The sequence below is a fragment of the Chrysemys picta genome, chromosome 9 (assembly GCF_011386835.1).
Source record: "Chrysemys picta bellii isolate R12L10 chromosome 9, ASM1138683v2, whole genome shotgun sequence".
NCBI classification, from domain to species: domain Eukaryota; kingdom Metazoa; phylum Chordata; order Testudines; family Emydidae; genus Chrysemys; species Chrysemys picta.
The window spans coordinates 77,565,896-77,588,467 of NC_088799.1; the positions used below are offsets into that span (position 1 = coordinate 77,565,896).

Consider the following 22,572-nt stretch of genomic DNA (forward strand, 5'->3'; position numbering starts at 1 on the left):
CCTCATGTCTCTCAAGCCATGCCCATTGGCTAGATCCCAGATCCATTCAGGATTGTGCTCACTGCTTTGGAATAGAGTTCAGTTGCTAGTTTTCCTGTTCCATCTTTGCATCTTATTACCCCTAGCACCCTGCAAGGGCTGAATGTACCCTTTGTTCCCTGCCAACCACAATGTTTTTTTTGTGTTAATTTTCCTGAATGGGGATATTAATTGTCAGACTCCGGCTATTCAAGTACAAGACTCATATAATTCATTTTAACATTAATTCCACTCTTTATCAAATATGAATAGGACAGATTAGAGAACCTGTCACATGGCTGTATTTTAGGCATATATTGAGTGAAAGTTTACCAGTCCTTTGATTCTATCAGTCATAGGTGGATGGTTTAAGACTCAAAAATACTTATTAAAAGATATCCTTTATTAATTGAATGTCTATGATAACCTCACATGTACCATTCAGCTGTCTCTCAAAATAAATATATCCTGTGTTATTTCTGCAATAGATCATTTTAAGTACATTCAGCCTTTTTCTGTATTTAGTCTAATGATTTATTTGACACTTGTCAGACAAGAACTCCCAGTCAAATGAAAATTCCCTTCTTTTGTGCATCTGTCTCTTCATTTGCAACATCTGTACTCCAGGCTCCAAAACCAGAGATGCCTTTTTCTTTAGGGTCACCGAGAGCAAGATTAAACCCATATTTCACATGTATTGAAAAATAACTAGCATATCTGTCAAATAGCCATAATAGGAAGAAATAATGCTCCTTTTAGAGCCAATCCCACTTTAGTCAACCCACACCAGCTGTATTACTAATTTATGTTCCTGTAAGTTATCAGTGGTGAAAGGATTTGATTAGGATTCTCAGGTGCTTGGAAAATCTTATCGTTTTGCAGAAATAACTTTCATCCATGGTGTTAGTTTGTTTGGGTTTTTATTTTATTTTAGCACATTTCAGTTGAATCTGTGGGCATGATGTGGGAGTTACAGGCTGAAATTCAGTGGCCTGTGTTATGCAGGTCAGACTAGATGATCATCCTGGTGCCTGGTGAAATCTCTGAAACAGGCATCATATAATTTATCCATAGCTTGTACATTGTTAAAATCTCTCATCTTGTCACAATTAGGATTTTAATCCTGCTCCCTCCAATTGTATTCTGAAAAGTCAGCTTCTGCACTGTACCATGGCCGTGGAAAGATGCATAACACACTCTACTATTGAAACTGATCAACTTCCCCCATTTTGGCAAAGGGGAAAAATAAAGTGTTAAAAGCTCAATCCACGATTTTCAAATGAAGCTTCCTAAAAGATAAGGGCCTAATGCAATATTTAACCACCTACGGGCAAACCAGAGTAGCCTGATTTTTTTTTTCCAGAGGTGAGTTCAATGGGTGCAGATCACTTTGATTTAAGAGCCTACACTTTAGCTACACCAGTCTAAAAATGCAGACACTCCCATACATCTATTTATTTGCAGTTATTAAAGCCCTGTATACTCTGTTGCAAACTACACCCACATTCAGCAGGTTCTTAGATTCTGTAGCACTCTGATGAAAAGAATAAAAATTCTTTGCAGCTCCATTGAAGTGAGAAATGGAGGTTTATTATGAATGCATCATGTCTGTGACTAATATAATCCTGACAGTAGCCTCCTGTGCAGGGCCGGCTCCAGGCACCAGGCAACCAAGCACATGCTTGGGGCGGCACCTGGTAAGGGGCGGCCAATCTTGGGGTGGCGGGGGACAGCGCGGCACTTGGCGGGGGGGCGGCGCAGGGCGCGGCGCTCGGGGGGGGGTGTTCCGGCGGCGCGGCGCTTGTCGGGGGGGGCGGGCTCCGGCGGTGCGGCGCTTGGCGGGGGGTCCGGCTCTGGTGGCGCGGCGCTTGGGGGGGGGCACTTTTTTTGCTGCTTGGGGCAGCAAAAAAGTTAGAGCCGGCCCTGCTCCTGTGTTTTTTATTTTGATATTACATCCATTTTATGTTGTCGGCCCCTGTTTGGAGTTGGATATTGCAAAGGTTTTTGTACTGACAACCCACAACTCTATGGTAGAGAGCCCAGTGATTCTGGCTTATGGCCTGGGGTCAGATGGAGCTTGGGTGCCTGGCCCCTGAATGTAGGAAGCAGTTTGAACCAAGCATGTTATCCAGCTGTTTCTACTATTCCTAACTTCCTTCAAACACAGTGAGAAACTGAGTTATAAAAACATCTCTTCAAAGGTTGAAATAAATAAAAACCATCTGGTTGATTAATCTGCAGAATGTTATATAGCAAAGCTTTTTGTCTGACATGTTAAAAGCTGATATTTGCTTCATGTGAACACACTGACCTCAATTAATTGTCAGGTCTGAAAACACCCATGAAAGTGCACTGCAAACAGTGGTGGTTGTCATGCTGCTAAAGCCTCATAGCTTCATAAATGCATTCAGCTGAACAGTTCTCTGTCTGTCCTCCTCCAAGACTGCATCTTGGAGAAAAACAACTGAGGAGCGTTGGCAGTTTTTCAAAGGGACACTATTAAGGTCCCAAAAGTAAGCTATTCCGCTGGTTAGGAAAGATAGAATATGTGGCAAAAGATCACCTTGGCTTAACCACGAGATCTTGCATGATCTAAAAAATAAAAAGGAGTCATATATAAAATGGAAACTAGGACAGATTACAAAGGATGAATATAGGCAAACAACACAGGAATGCAGGGGCAAGATTAGAAAGGCAAAGGCACAAAATGAGCTCAGGAATAAAAGGAAACAAGAAGACTTTTTATCAATACATTAGAAGCAAGAGGAAGACCAAAGACAGGGTAGGCCCACTGCTCAGTGAAGAGGGAAAAACAGTAACAGGAAACTTGGAAATGGCTGAGATGACTAATGACTTCTTTGTTTCGGTCTTCACCGAGAAGTCTGAAGGAATGCCTAACATAGTGAATGCTAATGGGAAGGGGGTAGGTTTAGCAGATAAAATAAAAAAAGAACAAGTTAAAAATCACTTAGAAAAGTTAGATGCCTGCAAGTCACCAGGGCCTGATGAAATGCATCCTAGAATACTCAAGGAGCTAATAGAGGAGGTATCTGAGCCTCTAGCTATTATCTTTGGAAAATTATGGGAGACGGGAGAGATTCCAGAAGACTGGAAAAGGGCAAATATAGTGCCCATCTATAAAAGGGGAAATAAAAACAACTCAGGAAACTACAGACCAGTTAGTTTAACTTCTGTGCCAGGGAAGATAATGGAGCAAGTAATTAAGGAAATCATCTGCAAACACTTGGAAGGTGGTAAGGTGATAGGGAATAGCCAGCATGGATTTGTAAAGAACAAATCGTGTCAAACCAATCTGATAGCTTTCTTTGATAGGATAACGAGTCTTGTGGATAAGGGAGAAGCTGTAGATGTGGTATACCTAGACTTTAGTAAGGCATTTGATACGGTCTCGCATGATATTCTTATTGATAAACTAGGCAAATACAAGTTAGATGGGGCTACTATAAGGTGGGTGCATAACTGGCTAGATAACCGTACTCAGAGAGTTGTTATTAATGGTTCCCAATCCTGCTGGAAAGGCATAACAAGTGGGGTTCCGCAGGGGTCTGTTTTGGGACCGGCTCTGTTCAATATCTTCATTAACGACTTAGATATTGGCATAGAAAGTACGCTTATTAAGTTTGCGGATGATACCAAACTGGAAGGGATTGCAACTGCTTTGGAGGACAGGATCATAATTCAAAATGACCTGGACAAATTGGAGAAATGGTCTGAGGTAAACAGGATGAAGTTTAACAAAGACAAATGCAAAGCGCTCCACTTAGGAAGGAAAAATCAGTTTCACACATACAGAATGGGAAGAGACTGTCTAGGAAGGAGTACGGCAGAAAGGGTTCTAGGGGTTATAGTGGACCACAAGCTAAATATGAGTCAACAGTGTGATGCTGTTGCAAAAAAAGCAAACATGATTCTGGGATGCATTAACAGGTGTGTTGTGAGCAAGACATGAGAAATCATTCTTCCGCTCTACTCTGCGCTGGTTAGGCCTCAGCTGGAGTAATGTGTCCAGTTTTGGGCACCGCATTTCAAGAAAGATGTGGAGAAATTGGAGAGGGTCCAGAGAAGAGCAACAAGAATGATTAAAGGTCTTGAGAACATGACCTATGAAGGAAGGCTGAAAGAATTGGGTTTGTTTAGTTTGGAAAAGAGAAGACTGAGAGGGGACATGATAGCAGTTTTCAGGTATCTAAAAGGGTGTCATAAGGAGGAGGGAGAAAACTTGTTCACCTTAGAATCTAAGGATAGAACAAGAAGCAATGGGCTTAAACTGCAGCAAGGGAGGTTTAGGTTGGACATTAGGAAAGAGTTCCTAACTGTCAGGGTGGTTAAACTGGAATAAATTGCCTAGGGAGGTTGTGAAATCTCCATCTCTGGAGATATTTAAGAGTAGGTTAGATAAATGTCTATCAGGGATGGTCTAGACAGTATTTGGTCCTGCCATGCGGGCAGGGGACTGGACTCGATGACCTCTCGAGGTCCCTTCCAGTCCTTGAATCTATGAATCTGTGCCCTGTAGGCTTTCTGGTCTCTGATGGGGGCAGTGAGGTGGGTAGGAGGAGAGACAATATTGTTTGCCTGCAGACATTATTCCTACTGATACTAAGCTTTTTCCCTACTACGTGCTTTGATCCGATCAGCAGTAATAGCCCCTGCCTCAAACCAGGCCTCAGATTGGGGGTTCACACAGTGGTACTCTCCAAAGCTCCACCCAATTGCATTGCCAAAATCAGATGCCACTTACAGCAGAATGAGAAAGTGTTTAAAATAGGATTTCATCCCCTTCATTCTTGGTTTGCCCCTGGGAGCGGGGGAGTTGGATGTACCATGGGGCAGGACTGGATCAATGCAGTGAGTTGAGGCTTAACTTGAGGCTCAAACCATGGAGTGGAGACAAGGGTTGCTAAATGGTTTGTTTTGTTCCAAAAGTGTTGAAAATGTGCAAAACTAAAATAAATGTTAAACCCCATATTGGGGGATTACTAAACCTAACATTTAAAAATATATAAGGCATTCTGTGATGAAATTGCCCTTTTAATTTTATGATTATGTTGTACTTCACCATTTTACCATGGGTGCTGAGAGCCAACACACCAGCCATTTGCTGCTTACTTGCAACATTATATGAGGGCTAAATGACACATGTGGGATTGCTGGTGTTACAGTTCAGGGCAACTGCACCTGTATTCCCCCTCCACAGTCCATCAAGGATACCTACTCTAGGCCCTGGCTCCTCAGCCATCACCTATCTTGGAGGAGATCCACATCTACCTCCCTCCTGACTGGCGTTTTTTCAGGCTGCACAGGTCCCTGCATACACTGTATTATTCCCCACAGCTCAGACTGCCTAGATAGGCCAGCCAGGGCCAGATTAACCTTTTGTGGGCCCGGCGCCAAACATATTTGTGGGCCTCCATGGGGGCAATGGTGCATGGCGAGGGGGTTCAGTCCCTGGAGCGAGGGGCCAGCCAGGGGCAATGGGGCATGGCATGGCAGGGGCGGCCCCGCTCCGGCCAGCCCAGTCCAGTGCGAGGGCACTATTTACAAACCGGCAGTTGCCAGACACACAATGGCCCACCCGGCCCTGTGCTGCCAGCATGCCCCTTCCCCTTGGGGTGGGCCCATGTCGTGCCACACAGCCCCCCTGCCCAACACCGGACCCCTCCCCCCGATTCCCTATGGCCAAAGCCCCCCCGGACTCACTACGTCCAGCCCCCCGCAACCCTGCCACAAATGCACAGTGTCCTGCACAACACCAGAACTGCCCAGCACCCCACACAGAACCCCCACTCCCTAGTGCCCCAACACACAGAGATCTTCCCTGTCCCCTCACAGCCCAGCACACCGCAAGACCCACTCCCCCACGCCCTGCTCCTGGCCCTACTCACTGGCCCTGCTGGGAGGTGACTGTCTCTTCTGGGCTGAGCCGCCAGCGTCCTGGGGCAGGGAATCACTCTGGCTACTCGGGAGTTGCGCAATCAGCCAGGGCCTGCCCCACCCAGGCTCCCTCAGGACCCACTTGCCTAGAAGGGCCCAGCCAAGCCCCCCACACTGTTCCCCTCTCCCGCAACTGGCCAGGCTTCTGCATCAGTCCCAGGCGGCTCAGCTCCAGGGAGACAGGTGGGGCCCCTCAGGTGGTGGGAAGCAGAGACTGCCTGGAGCCAGAGGTGCACTGGGGTCCAGCCAGGAGGCAGAGAGAAGCCGGCGGGTGAGGCCAAGGGATGGAGAAGAGCTCTCGGCCGACTGGCAGGCAGGCCGAGAGGAGCAAATGGTGGGCAGGGTGCGGAGCGGGTTGGCGGGGTCTCAGAGCACAGTGCAAGCAGAGCAGGCCAGGGCCCCTTCTGAGCATGGGCCCGGCTCAATGGCACCCCTGGCACTATTGTAAACCCAGCAGTGAGGCCAGCATCTGCACTTCTGTTTCTCCTCACAGGCTATGAACCAGGGATGTAAATATTGTTTTAAAAAGTACCTGTTTAAACTATTAAAATCATATTGGTTAACCCAGGGGTCGGCAACCTTTCAGAAATGGTGTGCCAAGTCTTCATTTATTCACTCTGATTTAAGGTTTCGTGTGCCAGTAATACATTTTAATGTTTTTAGAAGGTCTCTTTCTATAAGTCTATAATATATAACGAAACTATTGTTGTATGTAAAGTAAATACGATTTTTTAAATGTTTAAGAAGCTTAATTTAAAATTAAATTAAAATGCAGAGCCCCCTGGACCGGTGTGAGTGCCACTGAAAATCAGCTTGTGTGCCGCCTTCGGCACACGTGCCATAGGTTGCCTACCCCTGGGTTAACCATTTATTTGTTAACGAGTTCACAATGTAGCCCACATATATATTATCTTTGTCAAGTGTCTTTACTAACAACAAAAACAGACCATCTTATGGGTGGGGTTTGGTCTGAGTCTGGGATCAGCAGCTGCTGCTTGGCCCTGCCCAGCAGGGGTAGGAGGTGGCCCCCCGCAGGGCTCAGCGGCTACCACCCTGCCCCACCCCACATGGCAGGGGTCAGGATCTGGGGGCTGCTGCCCCGCCAAACATGACAGGAGTTGGGATCTGGGGGCTGTCAGCCAGCCCTGCCTGGCAGGGATCTGGGGCTGCCACCCGGCCCCGCACAGCAGTGACTGGGGTCTTGGGTCATGGGCTGCCACCTTGCCCCATCCAGCGGGAGTCATGGTCTGCCACCCATCCCCACCCGGCGGGGGTTGGTATCATGGTTGGGGCTGCCACCCCATGGTCTCTCACACAGTGGGGTCCAGGGTGCTGCCAATCTGTTTTAAACACTAACTGCAATATATTAATGGTAAGACTAATATTTATTGATTAACCATTTAACATCCCTCTTAATTCCCCTCCCTCCGTTATATCACATTGCTCTTTCTAAGCAAGCACATTTATTCTTAAGGGGAAAGCATTACACAGAGAACATTGAGTTCCCATTTACATGGTAAAAGCTTAGCAACAGTCACTCATCCGTTTTATGGGGCCACTGTAGACCAAAGTCCTTCCGACCTTTAACAGAAGGGATTAGGGGGCCCCTGTCTGTTTGCTAGATCAGAAAAAGCCCAGAGTTAGTTGAAACTCAGGCTGTTTATCCAAAAGTCGTTTCTTGTGTCTGTTGGTTTCTGGAGACTCCAGATTGAAGAAATATATACAAGTGTACCACCTCTCTGAAGCTGTTACAGCCTGAGGAAGTTTGCCTAATTTCTGCACCTCCCTCTCCGGCTGTTCTTAGTTCCTGGTGGGTTGTAGTTATCCTCCCCTGAGGAATTGCATAAATACCTGGCCCACAATGATACATGGAAACTTAACACGGTAAGATCTCACAAAGGTATTGCAGGAAATTGCCATATCTCCCACAGCTAGAAGAGACATCTCAATGGTGACAGACTTGCAGGAGATGTATTTACTGTTGCTGATGCTTGTTCTGGATGAGCAGTAGGAGGGCAACACCATGGGAATTGCCCCAACCCTACAAACCTCTGCATGGCCTCTGTCCTTGCAGAAACAACTTATTTCCCTTTCCCACCAGAAGGCATCTGAGCTTTGTCTTGGTAACCTGACTGAGGCCTGTAGTTGCTACTGTAACATAAAAAGGGTGAAAAAATCTGAACGCTTGCTGTGAAGCTTCTCCTTCTAAACCACTTCATTTTGGCAAGCATTTCCCTGAAACACCCTCCTGCTCCTCCCTCATCTCCTCAGGAGGAATGGGCTCCATGGCAGCCTTTTTGTGTATTTGCAATAACCACGTAATGAGGTTTCCTGCCCAGACGAACGCTCTTTCCCAGATTCTACAACAGCTGCGTCATCAGAATTCACCTCTGTGCAGACCCTGCATTCTTCAGCCTTAAAAAATGCTCTGGTTGACTGGTTGTTTCAGTCACAAATTAGCCATAAATTCCTTTGTGGCAGCTCTCTGTGGCTGGCTGCATCCAAAGCTGCCAGACTGGGACGTGGTGATACAAACCTGGCCTTTTGCCTTTTCTGAAAGCTTCTCTCTCCCCTTTGCCAGTGGATTATGACCATTGCTTCCACTCCCCCTCCATTTCATTGGGGATGAAAGTCACTCCTGTGCTGAGGCCTATGCTCTTACCCTCCCCACAGTGAGCGATCTGCCCCATGTTTTATTTGTCATTTGGGATGACATGCATTGCTTGTTTGCAGCTTCACAACTCGTGAATGAGGCTGTTATTCCAAACACGTGCTAATAAAACCTTTATATCACATTATACCATCATGCATTGCCCCTCCTCCCCCAGACACAGATGGAGATAGCTAAAATGTCTCTCTCTATAGCAAGATTGTGTCTTCATTTCAGGTAGTGCCTCCCTGCAACCTTTCAGCAGATCTGACATGCATATGCATACAGTACACAGGCATGTCAAAATGAGCGTGCCCTGTAGATTAATTACAAGGCATTCAAAGGTTACCTTCAGAAGCCAGCCTGTAGTCATTTATACTCCTCCATAGACACTAAAGTCCATGTAAACTTTAAGAAAACTCCATAAAAATTTTTTGGTGCATTTACTGGCAATTGTTCTCAATGCTTTTAGGCATCAGTACCTGTCTTACCCAGTCCCCACTTCTCTTTCTTGGATTTTAACTCTTTTCTGGATTCCCAAGGTTCGAGGGAGCAATATTTTTCCAGTGATCTCAATCACGTCAGCATGTCTCCAACAGGGCAGTGCTGCAGCTGTAAATGATTTGTTCTCTGCCTTTCCCAGAGCAGGCGACTCATTTCAACTTTAATTATTTGGGGCTCTGGGAGTTAACTATTAATCCAAAAAGTAAGAGCTTGTTACACTCTACCTCTGATTATTTTTTTTTTTAAATTTTTAACAACATTTTAGTTAAGTGTCAAAGAAGGAAGAGGTTTTGCAAAACCTGCCAATGAAGTGAGGATAGTTAAAAGAAAACATTCAGGGAGTGTCAGTGTCCTCCAGCATTTACTGCTGTGACCATGTCAGAGATGGAAAACCACATCAATCAAGTGAGTAGCACTGCTGGTTTATTTATATGAACTCCATAATTTATGCAGATAAAGATGCCAGTCAAGGGTAGTATGCCTCCAGTGATCAGCTGTGAAAGTCACTTAAAGGGAAAACACCAGTAAGGATAATTTGTGGGAGGGCAGTAAGGAAGGCCAGAGACAAATAGGAAGAGCAAAGTGATAGGACCTTAGACAGAAATGGCTTCAACAATGCATTTTCCCTTTATTTAAGCCTTCTCACCTTTCCCTATAGCACTGTTTGAGGTTGTCAGAACTGATTCAAGGGAGATTGTTTGAGAGCGAACTTAATAGTTTATGCTTTATATAGAGCTTTTCCATTTATAGATCTCAAAGCTCTTTACATGGGTGGGTAAGCATTATCCTAGGGTTACCATACGTCCTCTTTTTCCCGGACATGTCCGGCTTTTCGGCACTCAAACCCCCGTCCGGGGGGAATTGCCAAAAAGCCGAACATGTCCGGGAAAATGGCAGCTCTGCTCCTCCCCGACTCTTCGGCTCTGTTTAAGAGCCGGGCTGCCCGAGCGCTACCGGCTTCGGGCAGCCCCGTGTCTCCAGACCCTGCGCCGCCAGAGCCCGGGAGGGGAAGTGCCCGGCCGGCGGCTGGGGTCCGGAGGCAAAGGGGCTGGCCGAAGCTGGTAGCGCTCGGGCAGCGTGGCTCTTAACAGAGCCGAAGAGTCCGGGAGGAGCAGAGCCGCCGGGCCGGGAGGCTCTGCTCCTCTTCGGCTCTGTTTAAGAGCCGGGCTGCCCGAGAGCTACCAGCTTCGGGCAGCCCCCGTGCCTCCAGACCCTGCGCCGCCGGAGCCCGGGAGGGGAAGTGCCCGGCTGGGGGCGCAGGGTCCGGAGGCAAGGGGGCTGCCCAAAGCCCGAGCGCTACCGGCTTCACGGTTTGCTGGGCAGCCTCCAGACCCTGCGCCCCCGGCTGGGCGCTTCCCCTCCCGAGCTCCAGCTGCGCTGGGGAAGCGCCGGCTGGGGGCGCAGGGTCTGGGGGCTGCCCGGCAAACCCTGAAGCCGGTAGCACTGGGGCAGCCCTTTCCCCCTGGCTGGGAGTGGAAGAGAGGAGGGGGCGGAGTTAGGGTGGGGAAGGGGCGGGGCTAGGGGTGGGGAAATGGGCGGGGCCAGGGCCCGTGGAGGGTCCTCTTTTTTTATTTTTGAGATATGGTAACCCTACATTATCCTCCATTTTACTAAGGGGGAATGCTTAAAATACAGAGAAGTTAAGTAACTTGCCCAATATCACAAGTAAAAGCATTGTCTGAACCAAGGTTGGAGCCTAGGTATGCTGGTTCCTAAGCCTATGTTTAATTCAGTAGGCCACAGTGCATAAGACATCTAGATGAGTGATACACAAGCGGCTTCAGTGCGAATGGGCTGACATTTAGCCCAGAGCTGATGGACATTTTGGCCTCCAAACTACTTCCAAAGCAATGTGATGATACCTTTCCCGCATACATCCTTCACAAAGAGCATGATGTGGCAATACTGAGTGAATGGTGCTCTGATGCTATAGCTTGAAGTGAATCTTTCATGATGTGAGGTTCTGTGAGGATGGGACTGGAAGCTGGATCTGTAGGGTAAGGATGACTGATGCCTCCGCGCCACTTCCTGGCAGCCATGGTAGGGCTGTATGCAATTACCACATAGACTCTGTGGAGATAAATACCCCAGGAAGTACTGCCTTGGAAGATGAATGACAGCTTCTCTCATGGCCCCTGAGTGGTCCAGGCACCCTGCTTAAGCCCAGGAGGAGTTCCAGGAAGTCTCTGTGCAACAAAGTAGACTCCTCCATCAGCCATAATGATGGACTGACCTCTTGGACTCCTGGCCCCAGCTCCGACTCTTGGCTTTGATTCCTGGTTCCTGACTCCAGCTCTGACCTTTGGTGCAGGCTTCTGACCCCACTGCTCTGGCCATTAGGCCTGACCACCTTAGAGTCATCATTGGTTGTTTTCTGAAAACATCTGCTCAGTGTACAGTGGCAGTCAAAAAGGGCTAACAATGTTAGGAGCTATTAGTAAAGGGATAGAAAATAAGACAGAAAATATAATCATGTCACTATATAAATCCATGGTACACCCACACTTTGAATACTGCATGCAGTTCTGGTCACCCAGTGTCAAAAGAGCGAGACTAGAATTAGAAAAAAAAATCACAAAGAAGGGCAACAAAAATCACTACGGGAATGGAACAGCTTCCATATGAGAGATTAAAAAGACTTGGACTGTTCAGCTTAGACAAGAGATGACTCTAGAGGGATATGATGGAGGTCTATACAATCATGGATGATGTGGAGAAAATGAATAATGAAGTGTTACATAAGAACATACTTCTTCACACAATGCACAGTCAACCTGTGAAACTCATTGCCAGGGGATGTTGTGAAGGACAAAAGTATAACTAGGTTCAAAAAAGAATTAGATAAGTTAATGGGGATAGGTCCATCATTGCTAGAATCAAGATAGTTAGGGACACAACCCCATGCTTTGGGTGTCCCAAAATCTCTGATTGCCAGAACCTGGGACTGGACAACAGGGGATGGATCACTCAATAATTGCCCTGTTTTGTTCATTTCCTCTGAAGCATCTGGTACCGGTCACTGTCAGAAGACAGGATACCGGGCTTAGATGGACCATTGGTCTGACCAGTGTAGCCATTCTTATACCATTGCTCTTACCACTGCGCCTGGCTGCCCAAGCCCCGGTCATGATATGACACCATATATTAATACCACAAACGAGATACTGAAATGCCTTATCTCACTAGTTCAGACCATCCATAGGTAAGGAAAGTATTTTGGAATCATCTGATCTCAAATGTATCTGGAAAGCTGGTGGGCCTAATACATCCTGTATACAGCTTTCAGTAAATATAGGCACAGATGGGAGAATGGGAAGAGAAGACAAAGGGAGAAACTAGATGAGAAAAGTAGGCAGAGTGCAGGGGAGAGATGAGATGAGCTACAAGCAGGGATAGAGTGGTGCAGTGTTTCAAAAGAAGGTTTAAACCCGTTCTTATTGAAGTCAGGGTTTTTTTTTTGCCATAGCCTTCATTAGGGTCAGGACTTCACTCATGGAGTTCAAAATATATGTGAAAAGAGAGAGAGTCCACAGAGGAACTTAAGCATGATCAGAGCAGCAGGGTAGGATTTTAGCTGCTGGAGGTTGAAGGGTGAAGAGGGGACCTGGAATGGAGGAGGTTACAGTAGGGTAGGCAAGCTAGAATCATGGTATGAACCAAGGTTTTGGTAGCGGAGAGTGGGGAAAAGGGGAGTCTTTTAGAAAGATATTACTGAGGGAGAAACAAATAGTTCTGGCAAGAGCTTGGCTGTGAGGAGGAAAGGGGAGAGTCAAGCATAACCCCAAGGATGGGAGTTTGAGTTATTGGAATAGCAGAGATTCAAAGGAAAATTCAGGGGTGTTTATGGGAATCCCCACTGAAAATGAGTGAGAGTGTCCCAAAAGGCCTTAAGTGTTCTGTGATGGGGATACTCGCTCATGAGTGCCTCCTGTTGGCTTGGTGTGATGCTGCAAGCTCGCCTGCTCCAGACATCCCTTGTAGCTTGTTGACCTTACTAGGTGGGTTTTCAATGGCTCAGCCCTCCAGCCAAGTCATTCAGTCAAAAATGGATGAACCTCTCCTGGGATAGCAAAGAATTCAACACACTGTCTGCCCTCACCAGGGTCTTAAACCCTGTCTCTGACCCCTTTAATTCCTGCTCTTCACTTGGGCTTCCAAACAGAGCCTAGTCCTTCTATGGGTTCAGGCCACTTGGCTGGTAGGTAGGTGGGGATCCCAGGCCCACCCACTACTCTGGGTTTCAGCCCAGCAACCCTACACACAGCAGCCACATACTGCTTCCTTCAGTTTGCTGCTGCTATTCCCTGGGCCTTTTTCCATGTAGCCCCTTTTTTCTTCACCCTGACCTCAGGACTGAAGCTCTCAAATCCTCTTCCTCCTCAATGAACATAAATATCATCAGAACCCATCTTCTGATTCTCTTCTGGCACTCCCACAACAAGCACCCTTTCTTGTCCCAGCCAGGAACTGCCCTGCTCAGCCCCTGTAGCTCCTTTTATCTGAGCCTGCTGGGCCCTGACTGGCTGTGTCTATGCAGCCTCTCTAGGCAGGCCTGAAGGACCCACCTTTGCTACTGCTTTCCTGGGGCCTGATGTGGTAGGACTGTGGGGCCTCTAGCAGGGGGCCATAAAGGCCAAGAATATCCCATCACACATTTTTACAAATCCGTGTTGCTTTTCAATGGATGGCACAGCATGTAGGGTCATAGTAACTAGAGAAGGAAAAGACTCAGTAGATTGCTGTATCCATTTCTCTACCAATGGAATAGAGGACTTGACCGAGATTAAATGGGCACTATATATGAACCTTAGTCAAAAAGATGTCAAGCAGCTCTTTTAATAATTGTTTGGTATTTCATATATTAAACTGAGGTCTACATTAAATGCATATTGGGGAAACTTAAAATGGTAACTATTACAGATTTTGTTACAAGACCAGAAAGCTGCCTGGTCTGCAACAAAATGAGCTCTTGAGGTAAACAGGAAAACGTCTGTTCCAAAAAGAACCTTTCCATCTTTAAAATAAACACTCTGTGACCTTTACACTAAAAGTCTCTTACATTTCCAAGTGCTTGGCCAATCAGAGAGTGTCAGAAGCTGAGCACAAAGCCTCAGTAGTATTAATAAAAGAGGGCTTATCCGTCTTTTAACGTTGAAGCGTAAGGGTTACTTCAAGGAGCTGAGATATATACATCTGGATGGGTAATAGATGTTGTGCACAGGGAATAATTAGCTCACTAACAAATCAGTATCAGCCCTGGGAAGAGTTGGGGGGAAGGAGAAGGGAAAGCCTGGGATGGGAGGGAGCAGAAAATAAAGTTTTAACAAAAGTGAAGGGGAAAGAAGAGAACAATGCAAATCAGTCTGGGCAAAGCATTTGCATTCACTACAGAGCCAGGTTGCTCTAAAGAACAACAAAGAGAGAGGATCAAGTCACCTGTAGAGCTGATTGGAGTCTTGAAAGAGGGTGGTGTGTGTGTGTGTGTGTGTGTGTGTGTGTGTAAAAGAGTAAAATATTTTGTTAGCTTCCTTTAATATAAATATATAGGATGCCTCTAACAGTGTAGTTTATGGGCCAAGTTCAGCACCCTGTTAAATCTGAATGACTCCACTGGAACGGAGAGCATGTGGATTTATTCTGGATTTACAACATTGTAACTGAAAGCAGAATATGAATGAGTGGCCCTGATTCTAAGCTGCATTCCAGACCCTTCCTACTTATACTGCTCCAGACGATAAAGAAGCCCAAATCCAGGCAGATCTCTCTGAAGTGTGTGTATGTGGGGAGAAGAGGTGGTTCTATAGGGCTGGCAAAGGAACCCCTCAGAATTTCTGGTATAGAGTCTTGCCCAATGGTGGAAATGTACATTGCTGGAGCACTCTGGTCTGCAGCCATTCAGGCCATCATAATTGACAGCCATTCCTGTGGTTGCTCTAAATTGTGCTGGGGGCTGATTAGGAATTTGGAAGAAGCAAAGAGGATTTGTCTGGGCTGTGCCACCTGAGCTGCGACATTCATAGTCAGAGATACCAGTGCCCCTAGATTTCCATGAATGATGGTTTTAGTTTTTAACATGACCAGCTATAAGCAAGTAAAACTATAACTAAATCTGCTCACCTACGTATGTTAATTACAGATGGACCCAGCCAGGAGTCTAGTGTCCAAACCACCTGCTAACTAACCCTGGGGGTAGCGTGGAACTGATTCCATTTCTGGAGTGAACAGCTTGCGCTCCCCTACAGCACTCATAGACAACTAAAATATAAGCTTCCAATATGTTTGGATGCATGTTGTTGTTTTTTGGTCTGTGTGTTTATATGTCATGTCTGTGATATTAAGACAGTTATTTAAAGGAATGACTTAAAAAATGAACCCTAGTTGCAATCTCAGTACTGATTCTAATGGCTAGGTCAGTGGAGAAGTCTTTTCTTTAAACAAAAACTGCAAGGAAACTTGCAAAATTTGCCTCTGCCAGGAAATGGGCAGTGGTTCTTCTAAGTCCCACAGGAATGGATGAAGTAGGCAACGAATGTGGACAGAAAGAAACTTAGTGCTCATAACACGTCTCAAGTTCATCCCAGTTAGTCTAGGAAGGCAGAGAGGTCCAGTGGATGGGACATTGATTGGGGATGGATGGGCAGGCTTGGTTTCTACTCTCAAATCTGTTTATGGCTTACTTGGTCTCAATCTAGCAAAATACTTCAGCACATGCCTAACTTTAAGCATGTGAGTCATCCCATTGAAGTTAGTGGGACTACTGGTGTTTAAAATTAATCATGTGCTTAAAGTGCTTTGCTGGCTCTGTATCTATGTGATCTTGGGCAAGTCAATGAGGGCTCAATTCTGCAAGGTGCCTGCCAAGCACTTTGCTCTACAATCCAGCAAAGCAAACCACTGTAGCACTAGTCATGTGCTTAATGTTAAGCACATGCTTAAATACTTTGCTGGGTTGGGGCTAAAATGCGCAGGATTGAGACCTTAATTGCTCCGTGACTCAGTTTCCTTATTTCAGCAATTGATATACTAATATTTTGCAAGGTGCTTTGAGACCTGTGGATGAAAAGTGTTATATAAGGGGTGGGAAATATGTGTTCCAATGTCTGGAAGGTGCCTAGTACATTGTGAGCACACTTACAATATGCAAAATAATACTTATTGTTATTTCAGTGATATTACAGCAGAAATGAACTAGTTTCATAAAATCTGTATGATCAGATACAGTGATTTACAGATGGAATTAAAAAGAGCTGGGGCTTCCATTTCACCTGGAATCTCTGCTCTCATCCTCTGAAATGTCTGATAATTACCAGTTATCATCCCATCAGCGGTTCTCCTTTTTTAAAATGCTTTCGGCCTTTTTCAATGGTAGAGGAAACAAATGATTTTTCCTAAATCTGATCTTTTCAATAAAAGTTTGTCATGAAATATGGTCATTTCCCTCCCCACAATTATATCATTATTGAGAGCTGTTTTTCAAGGCACATTGATAGCTCTCAGACGGGTTATTATATGAATGTGGTTTATAAATGGACTTTTATTACTCATTACAGTTAGTTTGAAGGGGTCACGTTCTTCCTCTCAGTGCATTGATGCCTTTACCTTTTATAACAGTCATCTCTGGTCAATCATAGCCCTACAGAAATATTAGGATACCTGTCAAAAGTTAAATAGTCCTAACCTTAATTTTTATTGTGATTAAAAAAAGTGGGTTTTTTTTTTTTTTTTGCTATTGGTATCAGGAGTAATGGTGCATCTTACCAAAAGTTTAAACTGCCCCTTTCAGCATATATTAAATATGTATTTATCCTTCATAGAAAACAGGACATTTCAGCACAAGTACCACAATGACGCAAAAAATAGAGTTCAAGTAGGGTTGAACTAGAGTTGCCAAGACTGGTGATAAAGGGTTTGATTTTTCTCATTAGGTTGCTAGATTTACAGGGCCAAATTCTGCTCTTAGCCACACTAGTGTAAAATTGATGTACTGATTTCAATGGAGCTAATTCAGGTTAGCACAGGTGTAAATCAGATCAGGCTGTGGCCCGTAGCATTCTAGCTCAGCAGGAAGTCAAGGATTTGGCAGCGAGAGAGAGATTGTAGGTTGTTAGTCTAGGTGAATGAGAGCCAGGACTCTTGACCTGCAGTACTTGCTGGATAAGTCCTTTAACTTCACTGTGTCTCCGTTTATCCATCTTTAAAGTAAGTCTAATACTATTTGCATATTTTTCCAGGGGTGTTTTGAACAGTAGTTGACATCAATGGGCTTTGGATCAGGACTTTAATTAATTAAGATTTGTACACTGACCTAACATCCTCTGATGACAGGCAATATAGAAATGCAGTTATGATTTCATTTTGTGACTTACTATGAACCCGTTAAAAGACAGATAAACCGATACCAGTTTACTAGTATCACTGAAACCAATAATCATAAGCTCTGAGCTTTACCATAATCCATAGAGTGAAACACAGAAAATTATCCATGCACCAAAGAAAAAACTGATGCTCTAAGTCTGAGTTAGAGATCTTGGAGTCTGGAGTGCTGCCAAAGTTCTGGCCTGGGACTTAGTGATCTCTGAAACGCACGACCGTTCATTGTTGTTGTTCTGGGTACTCTTACGTACTTTAGCTGCGATAAGTAACACACCGTTTAACGAATATTTAGAGGAAGAGGGAATTAACTCCTATCACATGACTTTATGGCACAAGAAGATGTAACAGGAGAAGTCAATAGGCAATGATGTCAGGTGAACTTTGGTGAAATGACATGGATAGAATGTACTCTGTGGAAAAGCAAAAGAAGCATCTAACTAACTCTCTGCACTAGTCTTAACCCTTACTGCATCAAGACTGAATGTAGTCCTCCAGAGTATAGAGGACTGCTTTACAGAGAAAAGTGCAACCTTAGGGTATGTCTACATTTAAAACCCTACAGGGGTGCAGCTGTGCCACTGTAGTGCTTCAGTGTAGAAATTACCTATGCCAACAGGAGATGTTCTCCCGTTGGTGTAGGTAATCCACCTCCCAGAGAGGCTGTAGTTAGGTTGATGGAAGAATTCTTCCCTTGGCCTAGTGGTAGTTAGTATAGCTATCTCTCAGGGGTGTGGATTTTTCACACCTCTGAGAGACATAGCTGCACCCATGTAAGTTTCCAGTTTAGACCAGGCCTCATAAACATGTCTCTAGTCTTTCTCCCTTTCCCTCAATAGATTGGTATGCTTCTCCACTGCTCTTTCTTGCTGCTCTTAAACATGATCCCATGGCATAAAACAGTTATTTATGACTGGAAGGAATCAGACTTTAAGTGATGATTTTTTTTCTTGACGAACAGATTGTGATTGATAATCTCCAAGACAATAAGATTCCAAACAATTCCATTAGACACATCCTTATTTGATCCTATACTTTGAAAGTCAAAAAGAGTTTTGTATGATGGCATTTATGTGAATTCTGGTTTTTCTTGTATCTGATCAGAGCGCTGTGGTTTTTTCAGAACTAGCATTCTGTCACCTTGTTATCAGGTTAGTTGACTATACACTCTTCTCTTTCCTTAATGTTTCCCTGTGATTGTTCTAACAAAGTTGGTTCCTGCAGTTTCTGTATAGCAGTGAAGCGTTCCGCCCACTGTTGGCATGCAATCTAACCTAGCCGGTATTAGTTAGCCATGTGATGCAGAGTAAACTCTGGGTAAGCCTATTGCCTTGGTCAATATTTGCTCTAGCTCTGGGAGGGAAGATTTTAACAGCTCCACTGACGCAAAAGATCCTAACTCTCTCTGACTTCTTTACAAAGCTGATGTGTGCATTTTGTGTCCCTCTGCCACAGATGTTGCCAGCAGCTGGAGCTGAAGATGAAGGACAGACTGGAGGAATTGAGGATCCGAGTTAATGAAGATGAGGACTCTTTGGATATTGATGATACTCTCTCATTTGATAACCCTGTTTTCAAGGAGGATGAGACCAATCCCATGAGCAAGATATTCCAGGAAGTGTCAGATATCTCGCTGGGCTTGAGTAAACTGGAGGAGTTATCAGAGAGCATCCACAAGACGCAGCAGCGGGTGCTGTGCTGCACCACCGAGGAGAGCGTTTATGAAGAAAAGAAAGAGCTAAGTAACATTAAAGCCTCCTTCACTAGTCAGGCTAAAGTCATCCAGCCTCAGCTCTATGGGATTCAAGACACACTGGCCCGAGACAGCAAACAGTGGCTGGCAGGATACCGCATCCACCAGAGCCAGCTCTCCGTCCTAATCAGCCGGTACCGAGACATTATCACTCACCATTATGCCAAGGAGATGGAGTACGTTGAGAAGTTGAAGGAGCAGATCATAAGGCAAACCGAGCTGGCGGGCTTAAGCCTATGTGAAGAGGACATTAATCAGCTAGTGGAAAGCCCTGTGGCTCCTCGGATTGTGGGCCAGGACCTGGAAGTGCTCAAGGCCAAGCAGCACTTGGCCATGGCCCAAGTACGCCACCAACAGCTGCTGGACCTAGAGGCCCAGATCAGTGAGCTGCACTCGCTCTTCCTGCACTTGGAGGTGCTGGTTTCAGAGCAGCACGAGGTCATCAACAACATTGAGTACAACGTCCTGCATACACTTGATTACGTGTCCCAGTCCAACGAGGAGGTGAAGAAAGCCCTGAAGTACGAGCGCCAGTCGCGGATCTCGGCAGCACTGTCAGCGGTGCTGGGCCTCTGTGCCTGTTGTACGTGCTTATCATGCGTAGCTGGCACAGTGTAGTGAGACAGACACAGACTCTGCAAGGGAAGGGGGTGGCTACCTTACATGGAACCTTACAGGGGGTGGCTACCTTACATGGAACAGCCGGGCTCTTTGAGAGCAGTGAGCATGGATTAGCCCCGCAGACTCATTGGAAGGGAGTCTCCCATGATTTGGATGGATTTGAAGGCAGGTTTTATTGTGTCTTTCACATGAAGAAGGATTTTACTGAGTATTTCGATAGGACTCTAGCAATCAAGCTCATGTTTCCACTATTCTTTGATGATGGCATGTTCTATCTTCAACAGTGTCCTTAAGACATTTAATATATGTTAATAAGAAAGGCATATTTGAGTTTCTGATCAAATATAACCTTTTTTAAAAAAGAAAATACAACTTTGCATAAAAAAGCCCCTGCTAAAACTTGCATTGTATCATCGGTCATTATAAAGCACACAAAGAAACACAACAGCTCAGTTTCCCAGGTTGATTATAATGCTCCTCCACCCAGGTTTAAAACCGTAATCTCTGCACTTTGTCAAGTTTTTATTACTTGGATTTTTAATATGGGGTGGACTCAGTGTTTGTCGTGTTTTGTTGTAAAACAAGCAAGTGTTTAGGATTGCAAAATGCTTCCAGTCCTGGTGCCATCGCTCTCCCAGTGGCTGGAAATACCTGCAGTATGAATGAAGTGTATTGATGTTTACGTAAGTAGTTTTTGTTTCAAACTCCTGTTACAGGGCTGTGCTTTCCTTCACACTGTATATGTGGATTTGAAATGAGGGGAAAGGATTAAATGCAACAGTGGTTTTTAATCCTTTGCAATTCCGTTTTATAGTTTTCTGGTGGAGCTGCCATCAGGCACAATTTCAGACTTGTTCTTTCATTTGATTCACTTTCTGTTTCCATGATAATTTCAAGATTAATAGAAACAAAACCAGCTCTTATTATGTTATCAGTAATTTTGCAGTTGTCCATTTAGTGCTCACTGACCATGCAGGCTAACAATATTACAGCTCAAAATTCAAGTTTTATGTACCTATTGATTCAGAGTAGTGCAAAAGTAATGCATGCGAGCACGTAGGCAAAAACTCTCAGGGCTGTTTTCCCAAGGATCTAATCTGATCTAATCTAATCTAGTCATCTTCATAAGAATGCAGTCTAATGTTGTTAGAGAGAGACAAGGGGTATGTCACCACTACCGATGTTAAAGAGTTGCTGCGGGTGTAGTCTTTCCCAGTGCTGTAAAAAAACCATCCCCAGGAGGGGAGTAGCAACCAGTGCTGGGAACTCTACACTGCCACTTTAGAGTGCTGAAACTTGCATCACTCAGGGGGGTGTTTTTTCATACCCCTGAGCGAGAAAGTTTCAACACTCTAAAGTGGCAGTGTAGACAAGGCCAAGGTGGGTGAGGTAATATCTTTTATTGGACCAACTTCTGTGGGTGAGAGAGACAAGCTTTTGAGCTTCCACAGAGCTCTTTTTCAGGTCTGGGGAAGGTACTCTAAGGGCTGGTCTACAATAGGGGGGGGGATCGATCTAAGATACACAACTTCAGCTACGAGAATAGTGTAGCTGAAGTCGATGTATCTTAGATCGACTTACCTCGCATCCCCACGGCGCAGAATCGATGGCTGCAGCTCCCCCGTCGACTCTGCTTCCGCCTCTCGCCCTGGTGGAGTTCCGGAGTCGACGGGGAGCGCGTTCCGGGATCGATTTATCGCGTCTAGATGAGACGCGATAAATCGATCCCCAATAGATCGATTACTACCCACCGAACCAGCGGGTAGTGAAGATGTACCCAAAGTGTCATAGCTAAATAGAAGGTGGAACAGATTGTTTATAAGTAGTTGTTTTTTTTCTGCCTTCCCACTCCCCATCCCCACCCCCCTGACTAGAGGGGTATTAACGGGCCACTTCACCTTGAATGGTCCCTTGAAATATGTGTTAATTACTTATGCTAAACAAGCTGTTCCACCTTCTATGTAGCTGTGACACTCTTTCCAAGACCTGAAGAAGAGCTCTTTGTGAGCTCAAAAACTTCTCTCTTACCAACAAGTGAGATAGATAGATAGATATTGCCTCACCCACCATGACTCTCTCGTATCCTGGGATCCAACATGGCCACAACAACACTGCCTACAGTCTGTTATAACATTCTGAGGGGAGTTTATATGCAAAAAATCAATTTTCAAAGGAATATCTGAATTATGTGGTGATCTCTGAATTGAAAATACATGTTGTCAGAAGCCACATAAGCAAAGCTGATGTAAACAACACATGGATTTGAAACTCTAACAATAGTTTTCCATAAACACTGTACATGTAAATAATATAATGGGGATTTTTGATGGACTGTCTAAATAATAACATTTCAGTAAAATAGGGGCCAGGTTAAGATTCTCAGGAATTTTTGGTGGAACATCCATTTATGTATTGGGCATTTTCTTGTGCTGTGTCTAGACTCTCCCATCTTTGAGATGATATTCTCTTGTATTAGCCCTAATAAAAACATTGCTGTAATATTCTTGTGGATGGATACATTATTTCTTGGAAAGCAGTTACTTCAAAATTTATGAAGAGTTGAAATTAATTTGATTGGGGTTTGGATTTATGATGTATTCCCTGGTATTAGATTTTTCTGAATCTATTCATAGAACATTTGGCTTCCAAACAAGTGAGAAATTGTGTAACTTTTATCTCTCTACAGCTATTTGTTATATTG

The 22,572-nt window shown here is 45.0% G+C and overlaps 1 protein-coding gene across 1 annotated transcript; it reads left to right on the forward strand.

Moving 5' to 3' along the window:
- Positions 1–9,373: 9,373 nt before the first annotated feature.
- On the forward strand, positions 9,374–22,360 carry LOC101943614 (syntaxin-3-like). The gene is made up of 2 exons (XM_024103964.3): positions 9,374–9,532; positions 18,953–22,360. The coding sequence occupies exon 2, from the start codon at positions 18,978–18,980 to the stop codon at positions 19,866–19,868; it is 891 nt and encodes a 296-aa protein (XP_023959732.1). The 5' UTR covers positions 9,374–9,532; positions 18,953–18,977; the 3' UTR covers positions 19,869–22,360.
- Positions 22,361–22,572: the final 212 nt, after the last annotated feature.